The following is a 14,279-nucleotide window of genomic DNA, read 5'->3' on the forward strand; positions in this document are numbered from 1 at the left end:
CCTCCCCCTCCCCCGCCAAATTTCGCCCGTTTTAAGCCCCCCTCCCCCCCCCTTTTCCCTTCCTCCTCCCCCCCACCCCCCCCCCCCCCGCACACAACCCACCCACCCACCATGTCGTACCCCTCCGTGTCGGCCCCCCTCGTGCGAACCAACACCATGGAGTCCGGCGTCGACCCGGACGAGGGCGTGCAGTCCAAGCAGGACCTGCCCAAGCTGGTCCGCGGCGCCAACGTGTCCTACAGCCCGGACGAGAGCAAGATATCCTCCCCGCGCTTCTCGCGCTTCTCCAAGATCATCTTCTCGCGCCCGAGCCAGCCGCTGCTGCCGGCCCACATCGCCGACTGGACCCACGTCGGCTCCTTCCCCTCCCCGCTCCTCAACAACCCCGCCCAGAGCAACCTCGGCATGTACTTCGTCGGCCCCAACGAGACCATCCTCGTCGACGTCATCTCCGACTCCGAGAACACCACCATGTCCCGCGAGTTCTTCCGCGCAGGCCCCAGGAGGGAGCTCGCCTTCCACCCCCAGAACCAGGTCAACGCCTGCATCGTCACGTGCGGCGGCTTGTGTCCCGGCCTCAATTCCGTCGTTAGAGAGCTCGTCATCACCTTGGAGCAGATTTACAACACCCGCAATATCTCCGGAATTCCCTTTGGCTACCGCGGCTTTTACTCCACCCATCTGGAAATCACCCGCCTCGATTCGCATAAGGTCCAAAACATCCATCATGAGGGCGGCTCCATTCTAGGCAGCTCGCGCGGCGGCCATGATACTCAGCGCATTTGCGATGCTATTATCGCCATGGGCTTTAATCAGATTTATATCATCGGCGGCGACGGTACCCATCGCGGCGCCATCAAGATCTTTGAGGAACTCAAGCGCAGGGAGTATATGGCCGCCGTTGTCGGAGTCCCCAAGACTATTGATAACGACATCGCCCTTATTGATAAGAGTTTCGGCTTTGACACGGCCGTCGAGGAGGCCCAGCGCTCCATCAAGTGCGCAAAGATCGAGGCAAAGTCTGCCATCAACGGCATTGGCCTTGTTAAGCTCATGGGCCGTCATTCGGGCCAGATCGCCATGTTTGCAACACTCGCGAGTCGCGACGTCGATTGCTGTCTCATCCCAGAGGTCAAGTTTGAACTAGACGGCAAACACGGCCTCTTCCAGTACATTGAAGAGAAGCTCAAGACGAAGAAGCACATGGTTATCGTCGTTGCGGAAGGCGCTGGTGCCGACAATATGGACCGCGAGATGGGCGTCAAAGGCTACGATCAGTCGGGAAACAAGAAGCTCAACGATGTCGGCCTCTGGCTCAAGTCTAAGATCTGTATCGAATTCAAGAAGCGCAACCGCGAGATCAACCTCAAGCTTATTGATCCCACCTATGAGATTCGCTCCGTCCCCGCCAATGCGTCGGACAACTTGCATTGCAGCTTGCTGGCCCAGTCGGCTGTGCATGGGGCTATGCATGGCTTCTCCGGCTTCTGCGTCGGGTTGATCAATACGCATTTTGTCCTCATCCCAATAGTGGAAATTTGTAGACGAGGAAGAACAACAGGTAAGGGCATTTGATACTCATGGGCAAAAGGAGCGGCCAGAAACCCATTCTCTTGATGCGATACTAACTCATTCGTTTTTCCTATTGTGATTTCACCGCCATTAACAGTGGATGTAAGAAGCAGGATGTGGCATCGAGTGATCGCCACCACGCAGCAGCCGAGTCTTTCCGCCCAACGTAACAACCCTCCGCCCTCATCGCCACCTATAAAAACTCTCGTTGCGGTTGGTGAAAATTGCTTCCCGACTGAGAAAGAGCTCTCCCTAGTACAAGAACCAACTGTTGTCGAGCCCGTCGAAGAGAACGGAAAAACTAATGGAACCCTCTGAAGACACCACGGCACGCAGCATTGCGACACCGTTGCACTGCAGCATTAGCAAAACAAGCGTGTCAGGTCTTTTCAGCTAGTGTGGATCGTCCTTCAAGGTACGGGAGGGCAAGGAGCTGAGCTGAGAAGGTCCATGCGGTCCATGCGGTACCTGAAAGAAATATCGGACGGAGTATCCTACTTCAGCTCATGTGAATTTCCCTTCTGTCTCTCATGATGTCGCGTACAGGGCATTTGATTTTGGTTGGAAGGCATAGTTGTAAAGGTATGACGCGACCGGTCAAGGGGTGTAGTTTGGACAGTGCCGTTTGTAGTCGCGCGCTGTGATGCCGTTAGTTCATTTTGTAATACTATAGTAAGACAAGGACGGAGTACTTCCGTGTATACTAAAGATTGCGAGCAGGTTTGTTCGTTGGTAGACGCGATTTCGGAGCAACAAGAAAAGGAAGAAAGATTCCCTACGTTTCCAAAGACCTCTTCGCAGAAAGTTAGGAAGAGAGCACAGTGCTGCTAGCTGGGCTTCTGTGCCATTTTTGTAAAAATATTCCAACGTGGATACACGATGGTGGAGAGGTTGACTTTCTGCCTCACTCCCTGTCTTATCCGTGTCCCCTCCGATCGGTTTCGGGTTTACAGGTGAAGTGAGCCATGAGGCTTGTCGTGCAGAAAGTCTCACAGGCCGCCGTGACATCAGTAGCGGAGGGAGCAGCCGCAGAAACGGCTGAAATAGGGCGCGGCTTTTGTGCGTTGGTCGGTTTTGAGAAGGACGACACGATAAGCGACTGCCAGTCCATGTCGAGTCAGCTGCTGAAACTGCGCATTTTCCCCGAGGCGCCGTCAGAGACAGGACCCGGACGCGTGTATGCGGCAAACTTGGGCGATGTTCAGCAAGACCTTCTGCTCGTGTCGCAGTTCACTCTCAACGCGACCCTGAAGAGTGGCCGACCGAGCTTTCACCGCGCAATGGGCCCAACCAATGCTGGGCCCCTGTTTGAAGAGTTCATTAAGCTCTGTCGGGAAGGCTTGCGTGAGCGGGGCTGCGAGGTGAAGAGTGGCATTTTTGGTTCGTACATGCAACTGCATCTTGTTAATGATGGGCCGTTTACCATCTGTTTGACCTGTAAAGACGGAAAGTGTTCTACATGGTGATTCTGATGACCGTGTTGGATCAGTGTTTATTTCCAAAAAGCATGAACAAGCAACCTCAAAAATGATTTGATTAACTTTAGTCTGTAGTTGACATTAGAGTTGCTGTCGCCGCATACTGAGCTAGTAAGAACGTGTGCTATCGCCGCAAGTAGGAATGACAACTGGGATTCTGAGCTTAAACAGGCCTGTCGGCATTTCAGCTCACAAGCCCGTGCACTTCAACACGACGACATCACATTTTGATCTATTGCCGTCACAAACGCCGCAGCTGTGACATATCGCTTTCCATGTGAGCAGACTAGGTCGAGATTAAATTAGCCCTCGATATATCGCCTTCTGTTGCGTTCATGCTACAGAATACGCCCAGGGGAATTGCTCCAGATTTTTCAAACTAAAGCAAGACGTTTGTGAAGTAGCATAATACAGACCGGACCTTGAAGGAAGACGCAGAACGACTCCGACGCATTTGTCCATACTGAACCTGTAAAATCACTTGCTGCGAAAACAAAAAGTACTGTAGCTAATTGAAAAAATATATGCGGGCAAAAAAATAAGGGTCAGGTCAACGCTAATCGGCACTCATATGCCGTTTTGGGATATTCTCCTCATCAGCAGTTCTGCTACTACCCAGATCCTCCTTTTCAGAACCGTCCATCTCACAACGATCTACCGGGTATCTCCCTCTCTACAATCGCTCTCTTTCCTTTTGGAAGAAAGCGACTGTACTATCCCGGATTTCTTGTGAAAGAAAAAAAAATGGCGGAAGATTCAAGCCATCGCGAACGAGCCAAAGCCTTAATTGGTAAGAACCGCGAAGAAGCCCGCAAACTCTTTGGGCGACAAGGTTCCAAGGTGCTTCAATTCCCTGTTGAATGCTCAGAGAAGCTCGCCGTTGATTTGGGGCTCAAGCCGCTGTACATGAGAAGCAATCTAAAAAGTCGTAAACGGCCAAGAGTCTCCGCTGAAACGGCAGAAGAGAAACTAGTGAATGGGGCAGCTAATCAAATGAAAGCCACGATTGCGAGCAAGGAAGCCTCCACAGCTCCGGTAATTGCCAAGCCAACGACAGGTCGTAGTGAGAACGATTTGCTAGCAGCGGACAAAGCCGAGAACACGGGTCGCGAAACTGTTTCCCTCCCTGCAGCTGCTGTCGGTGAGAGCAACGGCTCCCTTGCGCTTGTTCCAAGAAAGGAATCTGCAGAGGGCGCGCTAACAGGCCTCACTACTGGCGACAAGCAGCTTGCGCTTGCCATCGCAAGGGACCGTCCAACATGGCACCCTCCCTGGAAGATGTTCCGCGGGATCAGCGGTCACCTCGGCTGGGTTCGTTCTGTTGCAGTAGACACGACCAACGAATGGTTCGCCACTGGGTCCGCTGACCGCACGGTAAAAATCTGGGACCTCGCCTCTGGGCGCCTCAAGCTAACGCTGACCGGGCACATCTCCGCGGTGCGTGGAATCGCCATATCCCCTCGCCATCCGTACATGTTCACGGTTGGCGAAGACAAAACGGTCAAATGCTGGGATCTGGAGCAAAACAAAGTCATCCGCAACTATCACGGTCATTTGTCGGGTGTTTACTGCGTATCTCTACATCCAACACTCGATGTCCTAATGACGGGCGGGCGCGACTCGACTGTGCGTGTGTGGGACGTGCGCACGCGGGCGCAGGTGTTCGTGCTGGCGGGCCACCGCGATACTGTGAACGCCGTCGTGACGCAGGGCGTCGACCCGCAAGTCATCTCCGCCTCCGTCGACAGCACTATCCGCACGTGGGATCTCGCCGCCGGAAAATGTTCCGCTACACTAACTAATCACAAAAAAGGGGTGCGGGCACTCGTGCGGCACCCCCGCGAGTTTTCGTTCGCATCCGCGTCAGCCGATAACATCAAGACATGGGCGCTGCCCGACGGGACGTTTGTGCGCAACCTGAGCGGGGGGCATGACAAGCTGGTCAACGCAATCGCCGTCAACGAGGACGGCGTGGTCGTTAGCGGCGGGGACGACGGGAGCATGTGCTTCTGGGATTACAACTCAGCACACCGATTTCAAAGGGAGCAGACAGTCGTGCAGCCGGGAAGCTTGGACTGCGAGGCGGGGGTGTTCGCGATGGCGTTCGACCAGAGCGGGAGCAGATTGATTACCTGCGAGGCGGATAAAACAATCAAGATGTGGAAGGAAGACACGGAGGCGACAGAAGAAACACACCCGCTCAACTGGAAGCCCGACTTGCAGCCGAAGCGATACTAGGTGAAAGCAACCGACGCTTTACTTGAGCGTTGGGGCAAGCGTCTCGGGCAGGCGCTCCACTTTGTACTTGTGCCCCGAGATATACATAATCGGCACACCAGGGACCTTTCGAATGCGTCTCTTTAGGTCGCGATCGCACGTGGCGACAATAAACACGCGATGTGCCGCGACGCGGTTTACCAAACAGTCATCGGCATACGTCCCTTTGTGCGTACACACGAGCCGCCTAAACCTGCGATCCCTCGCTACTCTGAGCGCGACGGCGTACTTCTTCGGCAGCTTTTGCAGCTCAGCAATAACGCAATCCGTGACGCAAACGGTAGTCGGGGCAGCGAGACAGTCGAGCATGGAGCGGGCGATGTCGAGCTTGTTCGCGACGGAGAAGTTGACAAAGTTGGTATCGATGAGGACGCGGAAGGGGGGCCCGAGAGAGGGGTTGAACTGGAAGAACATGGAGGCCGGGTTGGGGTTGCGGGCCAGCTTGGCCTTGTCAGACTCCTTGTTGACGATGGGCGCCGCAGCAGCTTTGGAGAGCGCTTTCATTTGTAACCGGGAGTCCGTGGGGGAGACTAGGCGCTTAACCTCTGCGAACTTGCGTGTCCGCTTGGCGCGTCCCATCGTTGCAAGGCAGGCAAGTAGACTGGAGGGTTAGATAAGCGCGATAGCGGTTGTGAAGAGAGCGGTGCGAGAAGGCGTCTCCAAGATATGGAGCAGCGACGAGAGGAACGGCGGCGGGGAAGACCACGCATGGAGTGCTACAATATCACACGTGTCGTACGTCGAAGTAACGGCCGGAAGGCTCTGACGTTGATTTTCATATACCGTAAAATGTCACAAATCGCCTTTTTTCGGCATCATGCGATCAAAACTTGCTTTCCGTGGCCTTCGTCACTGCGGTGCGCACCGTGGTGCCCCGTTTCCATTAGCACATGCACCCACTCAACAAGTGCTCCTGACACACACAGAGCATAGCGCTGCGTACAGAGAGGCAGGCGGTAAAGTCGAGAGAAAAGAATCAAGGAAAGGGACATGTTTATTGAAATTGACGTGTGAACATTGTTGACAAACTGTTACGGGGCGAAGGGAAGGGAGAGCATGTGAAAGCCCATGCGGCGGAACGGATCAGGCTCAACGCTTTTCTCCCTACATTTCGGCTAGACGTACCGCTACTTCCACTTCTTTCAATCTGAAACAGGGCGTTCCGTCTAGTTTCATAAAAGCATTCCGTTTCTATCGACTTCGTTTGAAAGAAGGCCGCATCTGCATTTTGCAGACCCCTTGCACAGCACTTCAAGGCTCATTAGCTGCCAGTCCTTTCTCGGTCCAATATCATGTCGAACTCGCATGCCAACAGACATGCGGCCCGCTTGTAAATGATTGCAGCAGGCGCCAATGGTAGTATGCACAGCATCGAGGAGGTCATCAAGTGGGCGGAGGCCGGTCCGTACAACAGGGCCGTCCTTTTTTGACTCAGTTGTCGCGCACGCGATGCTGGACGCGGCTGCATGAACACAGCAAGTATCAGCTCAATAACGATCTGAAGTATCGCTGACCACTTCGTCTTCTTGTTCCGGACCAATATCGCAGCCTTGATCAGTCCCATCTCACGCTCTTACGCTCTAGACAATTGTGCCGCCCACTGGCACCCTCCTTGTCTTGATCACCAGGCATCAGCGTTGTCATCCCAAGCACCCCGCACCCCTTCCTCCGCACCACTGTCGCTTTCCCATTTTTCTGCAGCCTTTCCTCTGCCTTCTGTTTTAGGTACTCACTATCTCCCCTAGATGGGGTATCTCTGTGTGCATGCTCGAAGTTGTCTATGTGAGAAATGTTCCTGAAAAGATCGAATCTCACGGTGCATCCTTCAAGCATGTAAATACATGAGGCTGCTCCACCCGCCGAACGCATTCTGTTAAACCACGTCCTTCTGCATCCAGGAAGTCCTCTAGTATCATATCAGCGCTCGGATGTTCACTTTCTCTAGCTTCGTTGTACAGCCTTAATGCTTCCGAGGCATCCCTTTCTATTCCTTCCTCTCCAACACTGACCAGATTAGCTAGCTCCACCTTCGCGAAACTGCTGTTCGTTTCGTCAATAACTCTGCGAAGAAGATCCGCACCCCTCTTAGCATCCTTCTCCACGCCATCCGAGCCATTAACTAAAACCAAAGCAATCGCCACCATGGCATCGTGCTTCCTCGGTAAGTCCACCCGTTCAACTATTTCTAAGGCAATAGACACGTCCGATTCGAACTTGTTCGTGCCATGCAAAAACACATCGACAAGAATGATGAAAGTCTCCGTACCACCGTCATCCACAGCACACTGCAAGACTTTCATAGCTTGAGCAACATCTTGTTCTACGCCTTCAGCTCCATGATAAAGCAGTCCTGCCAAACAGAATGCTGCTATAACTTTTCTTCCTACTATTGTGCCAGGAGGCAAACCCCGTTCCCCAATCACATCTTGCTCCGCACTTGATTCTCCATCTGCAGACAAGAAAACGGGGCCACTTTCCACGCCTTCACTAATGGAGAGTGCATATAATTCTACCGCTCGTGCAGTGTCTCGCTCCAAACCGTCGCCCCCCTGTGACAACAGATAAGCAAGGCTATTCAATGCGTTCAAATTCCCCAAACTAATCGCCCGCTGAAACAACGCTGCAGCTCGCGCAATGTCCGGCTCCAAATCCTCACCCCCGTCCATCAGCAAGTGCCCGAGCGTACACAGCACATCCAAGTCTCCTTGTTCGATAGAAATCTCATACAAAGCGGCGGCTCGTACAACATCCGGCTCCAAGCCTTTCCCGCCATGCCTTAACAAGTCTGCGAGATCAGCTCTTGCATCCGAAAACCCCTTCTCAATAGCTCTCTCGTACAGTTCTGCAGCTCGAGCTGCATCCTCTTCCAAACCGTCACGCCCACTACCCAGCAGCTTAGCAAAATTGTACAATGCGGGTACACAACCCCCATCTATAGCTCTCTCATACATGGCAAACGCTTTCGGTAAATTTAGTTCCACCCCTTCCGTTTCCGACGACAACATAACAGCGAGATTGTTCATCGCAGAAGCATCCCCAGCTTCGATGCCACTTTCCAACAGTTTTATCGATTGGGGGATGTCCTGCTCCACACCTTCCCCACCGTTTTCAAGTAGACATGCCAAACCCCGCATAGCCATAATGTTACCTCCCTCAATGGCTTTCTTGTACAGGTCTACCGCTCGTGGCGCATTCGGCTTCATGCCTGCCGTCCCAAACTGCATGAGATCAGCAAATCCCTTTGCTGCATTCGCATCGCCAGCATCGACAGCACGTTGATATAAATCCACTGCACGCTCAGGGTCCGGCTCCACACCTCTGTCCCCAGACGTGAGCAGTCCAGCGAGATTCGCAAGTGCGTACACGTTACCGTCCTCGATGGCCCTCTCGTACAATTGCACTGCTCGTGCCCCATCCTGGTCTAACCCCTGCACACCTTCTGTAAGAATACCAGCGTAAACATTCATCACTGCTGCACTGCCTTCCTCGACAGCGCGCTCCAATAATTCCACAGCTCTCTTCAGATCACGCGGTACACCTTCTGCTCCATATACGAGAATGAGACCAAGGTTATTCATGGCTACCGTGCTTCCCTCAGCGACAGCACGTTCATACAACTCGGTAGCTCGCGCAACATCTCTCACCATCCCCTCTCCGTCACTTTCTAGAGTGCAAGCAAAGGAGACCATAGCTTCTACATCCCCATTCTCAACGCCATACTCATATATATCCACAGCCCTCGCAATATCCTTTTCGATGCCATGCGCTCCCTGCTGTAGTAGGTAGGCGTATCTGCTTGTCGCACTCACGTACCCACCAAAGATCGCTCGTTCATACAGCTCGCATGCCATCTCAACATTCACCGTGACCCCGTCGGCACCCAGCAGTAATTCTGCCAGACGGCACATGGCTTCTTGACTGTCAGAATCTTCGAGGCACCTTTCATCAGTTGCTTCGATATATTTCTCGTACAGTTCGGCGGCCCGCTTCTTGTTTGGTCTAACCCCATAGTCTCCGTAGTCCAGCAGTTGTGCCAACTCGCGCATTGGCAAATATTCGCCGTGCCTAATAGCCTTCCTGAACAGGTGCATAGCACGTCGGGGATTTCTTTGCACGGCGTTATCGCCATACGCAACCAGCAGGATCCCCAGAAGGTACATAGCCGGGGCGTAGTTCTTTGCCGCGGCTTTTTCGAAGAGCTTGCAAGCTGTCGGAACATCTTTCTCGAAATCGGCCGTTCCTAGCGTCAGGAAGATGCCAAGCATGTACATCCCCTCAGGGCTTCCCTTCGAGGCCGCTCTTGAAAAGCAATCAAGAGGACCTGAAACGTCTTGACTAAAGTTATCAGGTCTTTTTTGCATGAAACGTCCCAAGCTGACCAACGCATCTACATGGCCGTCACACTCGATAGCCCTTCGGTACCAATACTCTTCATCGTCATCTCCATGGTCATTGTCTATGTGACCTTCGCAGAGAAGACCAAGCCTGTACATAGCTCCTGTGTGCGAGCCCTTCTGTACAGCGGCCAGAAACAGTGTCCTCGCAACGTCGAAATTTTCGAGAACACCAATGCCATGCATGAAGGCATCGCCGAGTTCATAGCATGCGGTGGCGTTGCCCGCATGGGCGAGAAGGATGTTGTAACCCAGACGCAACTGCGAGTGTAGCACAGGAAGTAGAGAAAAAGGCGGGATGGCAAACAGAGTGCATAAACCGAAGCACATAGTGAGGCTGGAGCCGGCTTGCTTGCGGTATGGTTGAGCTGAGATGATGTACTCATACCGCTTTGTTGTCAGCTGGGTGAGGAAAGCGGAGGCGTATCCCGACGACCTCCTATTTATTATGGTAACCTCTAGTCGACGGAATTCCCGCGAGGCGGGGACGGTTGTCACAAGGGGATGGAATATTGCGCATGTACTCAGGATCTGAAAGTGTTGGCGAAATATATTATTGGTGGCTCTGTCGTTTATATTTAGAGGCGAGGCTCTTTGCGCAAATGGTTGGCGGCTTTTTAGAAGCATACGGATGTGAACTTGCAACAAAAAAAAGGTAAGGTCTTTGAAAGGGTCTGCGCTGAGTTTTTTCGTTCCTCACGCGCAGGTCATGTCTCGCGAAATTTTGGTAGAAGCGATTGAACGATCGGGTTGTTCCTCGACTCTCAACACTCGCTACCTCTATCATTTCCTTTTGTGAAGCGTATATGCAGGTGTTGTGTTTCAAAATCGAAGCTCATAGCCAAGGATCGCTTTGAATGTGTCAAGCGAATGAGCAATGAGGCCATGTGCAATGGTTAAATTGGCGTCTGCTGTTCTCTTCAGCCATGTCAGAATGATTTGAGAAAGGCGTATTTACAGTCGGGAGCACGAGATCCGTCGCAGAAGCCTTATTTACAGTTGGCAAAACGAGATCCGTCCACTCTCCGGTGCGCCGTAAGTGAGAATAAAAAGCTTTACGGATAAAATCCAATGGCCGCTCTCCTGCCTCTGAAATTGATGTTTTTCCACCGCACATGATTGATTTGATTGATACCCATGTGTGTCACCAGAAGGGGACACTGCGGCTTTCGGCGAGACTGGCCAGGCTTGACGACACAGCAATGCGTCTGCTTGGTTTTCTGTGGTTGCCATAGACCGACCAATCAATGGTGTTGGCGTGGCGAATATCTCTTTATCGGAATCGATCACGATGCTTAACAGGTCAATTTTTCCAATTACAGTCACACTCAATTGTGGCATTGAAAAAACAAAGTTTGCTTGCGAAAGCGTCTCTCGGTAGAGATGCTTTTGAGTGTGTAGAGAGGCTCATTTTGCGCCATATGATGAAGCCAGCTTTTTTTGGGCGCAAAATATTTATTTCTCAATGACAATATATACACTTGTACAGTACTGTGTTTCGGCATTCTTTAAACGGCATTCGTTAAGCACTATTTAAATGATATGTTCTTCCGAAGTCATCAAAGAAAGAACGTTTCAAGAAGGCCCAAAGCGGCGTCTTTGCCCATTTTCCTAAAGCTGACCGGAGAAGACAGAAGATCTCACTGTCATGTCGCTTGTCTCTACGCAAAAATCAATTCCATCGTTTTGCGTACGCTCCCAAATTCTGGCGGAGCGACTTCAAACCCAGAAAAAAGAAGCTTAATAGCCTCGCATGGATGATGCCACATGGAACTTCTCTGAGCACAGCAAGACGACATTTACTCTCTGGCCAAGGGTTTCCATTTTCTCGGCATCCAGGGCTACAATTTGCGTTCTGTCATCTCCCTTTTAGAGGTGACATAGGACTTCATTCATGAAGTCATTCCCGACCATCTTGTTCATTTGCCTTTTGGAAGCTTTTCATCATTTCGCGGTTCACTGGTCCTTCGCTTCTCAATGCTTTCCAGTGTCATACATTTAAATGTGGGAAAAGTTAATAAACATGGATTCGTGGGATTTTCATAGTCCTACTTCAAGCTATCGAAAAGACAGATATGGCCGCTGTCATAATTGATACTACTGTACTAATCAAAATAGAACCTGCACATGCGGGAGTTAAAAAACGATTTCTCGGGTATTCTCCACTTTAAACGCTTAGACAGATGCACGTTAGCTCTAACGCTTCAGATAAAAATTCCACCACATCTGCCCTCTTCTAAAGATCCTTCTTTCGGACCTTCTCTGAAAAAAATGGGCGCCGTCGAGGATTACTCCGTCGTACTGTCGACTGAACTGAGTGCCCTCAACGTTCTCATCTGTCAGGCAAATCCATCAAATCTGCCTTCTCTTAATCACATCAGCTCATGAGCCCACGTTACTTCGAAACAAAAATGACTGCACGACATCTGGATACAGGGCAGCCTCTCGGGAAAGCATTTCGAAAGGTTTGGGAGAGGCTTCAAACGCTGCATATCGACTTAAAATGAACGTTCCACTCCAGCCATCGGTCTAAAATATAAAAAACATAGTAGCCTATTTTAATAGGTTATTATGTTTTTATTGTTATTTAAACATAGAGATATGCCCGTCTTTTCTACAATGCTTTGTGAATCAATCGAATTTGATGTAGACAAGGAGCGGGGTCTTCTGTCAGCTTTTACTTGCAACTCCAGCGCCCTTCTCCATATTCTATTCGACACAAACAAAACAACGCTGAAGGAGAAAATCCCCTGTCACCTGTATGCAATATAGTGCGAGTTTTACAAAGAAGCCTCCAAAAGGCACAGTTTGTTCTCTTTTTTGCGATACATACCCCTAATTTTCGAGAGCGACCAGAGCAATCTACTCTACACAGAAGAGGAATTGAAACTTTAATAATGACGTTTTCACGAGCTCACAAAACAAAGGGATTAAACATCGGTGCAAATGAAGATTGTGTGAACAGAATATATTCAGAAGTTTGCACCAGAAGCCTTTTCAAAATATTTCTGGCAAAGCTCTTAGGTGAGAGAAAATTCTCAAGTGTTGCAGAAGAGTACATAGGGTACCAGCCTTCTTGCAGAAATAATATGATGTTTTGGATATCATCAATCGCAGGACCATTCTGACCGAAGGCTAGGGCTGGGCTATTCAGTGGTCTGTTGAGGTCGTCGATAATTTTGAGGCTTGAGTTTCGAAAATGTACGATTGGGAAGTCACTGGTGCTATAGTCTATCGGACTGTTAGTCATCGTAATATGATCGAAAATATAACAACTTTTGTCCTCATATTATGAGGACGAAGGTTATTTATTTTTTCTAGACAACCAAAGCGCAATCTCACTTCTTTTTTTTTGAAACCAGAAGGCTATCACTACAGGTAAAGCAGTCTCTTTTCGATTCTAGCGAAAACCAACTCGTTGATGCATATAAAGGTGTTCAAAAGAAAAGGCCGGCTTACAGTAAACATTTTTATTTAAGCTAATTTTATTCCAGTCGAATAGAAACATTGCGTTAAGGGCTTTCTATTCGGTTCGAAGTTTAGAAAAAATATAAAACGAGTCATCCTACCAAAGAAAAATAGAACCGTGGCCATCAAAGTTGAAAAGAATAAAATTCGCATATTTTTATGTTATGATAACGCTTGGTCAGATAGACGCTGGGGCTTAGCTGACTAGAGCTGGGGCGGCTCGAAGCAAGCAGAACTGGTATTCAAGATAGATGTCAGTGACGTCTCGGATGCTTCACGTGCGGCTATCTGCAATTTTTATTCATGATAGGAACCTTTAGCCTTCAACTGCCATAGACATGTTTTGGATTCATACAGTTTTGCGTCTACGAGAAACGGGTCGTTACTGCACATCCCGATTCCTTGGCCAACACAGAGAATTGTATCGCCGGCGCTGTGCTAAGCAATGTGATACAAGATGGAAGATAGAGCCGCCAGGCGGCTCAAACATCCCGACAGCTTCAATTTTGTTCATCCGCCCCACCCCTTCCTCAGAGTTATCCTCCCCGATGAGCGAGGAATGGCTCACAGATGAGCAGACCCTATGAAAAGCTATTTAAAGCAGCTTCGAGAGTCAATGAATGTCCAGCTATGAGTTGGGAAGTCGCCGTAAATCGATGTCCTGTATCGAGTCAGCGAATGTGCGAACTATTGATGTAATCCGCTCGGATAGCCCAGTCTACACATTGCGCGCATTGCGCCCCTAAGTTCGACGAACTACTTCTTTTCATTTTCGTTGTCTGTTCCATGTGAATGACATCTGGAGGTAATGAACATAGTTTTATGTATCATTTAAACCATCTCTATAAGTTGTGCAGTTGCGGAAACTGCGGCCAAGCTATTCACATCTAGAGCAGCGATTCTTATATGATTTCTCGAAAGAGGACCGACCCGCCCTCATTTAGTATGGACGCGGAAACATTGAATGAGATCCAGCCAATGGTAGGTTATCGTATCCAGCATTAAACTGTTTTTTGAACTGAATGGTGTCATGATTCCCATGTAAACCTGTCACACGCACACACACGCCAGGGGTCCACCCCAGAGACGG

General features: G+C 50.4%; 6 protein-coding genes; 4 read left to right on the plus strand and 2 right to left on the minus strand.

The window, feature by feature from the left end:
- Positions 1-156: 156 nt before the first annotated feature.
- CHC_T00009387001 (pyrophosphate-fructose-6-phosphate 1-phosphotransferase) lies at positions 157-2,296 on the plus strand. XM_005710212.1 is given in 3 exon segments: positions 157-1,561; positions 1,670-1,890; positions 1,891-2,296. 2 exon segments carry the CDS (start codon positions 157-159, stop codon positions 1,888-1,890), a joined length of 1,626 nt encoding a protein of 541 aa, XP_005710269.1. The 3' UTR covers positions 1,891-2,296.
- Positions 2,297-2,537: 241 nt separating this feature from the next.
- On the plus strand, positions 2,538-3,038 carry CHC_T00000377001 (hypothetical protein). Its single transcript, XM_005710213.1, has one exon. The coding sequence runs from the start codon at positions 2,538-2,540 to the stop codon at positions 3,036-3,038; it is 501 nt and encodes a 166-aa protein (XP_005710270.1).
- A 756-nt stretch (positions 3,039-3,794) lies between these two features.
- CHC_T00000378001 (hypothetical protein) lies at positions 3,795-5,288 on the plus strand. The gene has a single exon (XM_005710214.1). The coding sequence runs from the start codon at positions 3,795-3,797 to the stop codon at positions 5,286-5,288; it is 1,494 nt and encodes a 497-aa protein (XP_005710271.1).
- An 18-nt stretch (positions 5,289-5,306) lies between these two features.
- Positions 5,307-5,636, minus strand: CHC_T00000379001 (hypothetical protein). The gene has a single exon (XM_005710215.1). The coding sequence runs from the start codon at positions 5,634-5,636 to the stop codon at positions 5,307-5,309; it is 330 nt and encodes a 109-aa protein (XP_005710272.1).
- A 10-nt stretch (positions 5,637-5,646) lies between these two features.
- CHC_T00000380001 (hypothetical protein) lies at positions 5,647-6,137 on the plus strand. XM_005710216.1 is given in 2 exon segments: positions 5,647-5,940; positions 5,941-6,137. The coding sequence occupies 1 exon segment, from the start codon at positions 5,647-5,649 to the stop codon at positions 5,938-5,940; it is 294 nt and encodes a 97-aa protein (XP_005710273.1). The 3' UTR covers positions 5,941-6,137.
- A 166-nt stretch (positions 6,138-6,303) lies between these two features.
- CHC_T00009371001 (Sel1-repeat containing protein) lies at positions 6,304-10,348 on the minus strand. XM_005710217.1 is given in 2 exon segments: positions 6,304-7,138; positions 7,139-10,348. The coding sequence occupies 1 exon segment, from the start codon at positions 10,346-10,348 to the stop codon at positions 7,139-7,141; it is 3,210 nt and encodes a 1,069-aa protein (XP_005710274.1). The 3' UTR covers positions 6,304-7,138.
- Between the last annotated feature and the right edge of the window lie 3,931 nt (positions 10,349-14,279).

This window comes from Chondrus crispus, genomic scaffold, assembly GCF_000350225.1.
Source record: "Chondrus crispus Stackhouse genomic scaffold, scaffold_507, whole genome shotgun sequence".
NCBI lineage: Eukaryota > Rhodophyta > Florideophyceae > Gigartinales > Gigartinaceae > Chondrus > Chondrus crispus.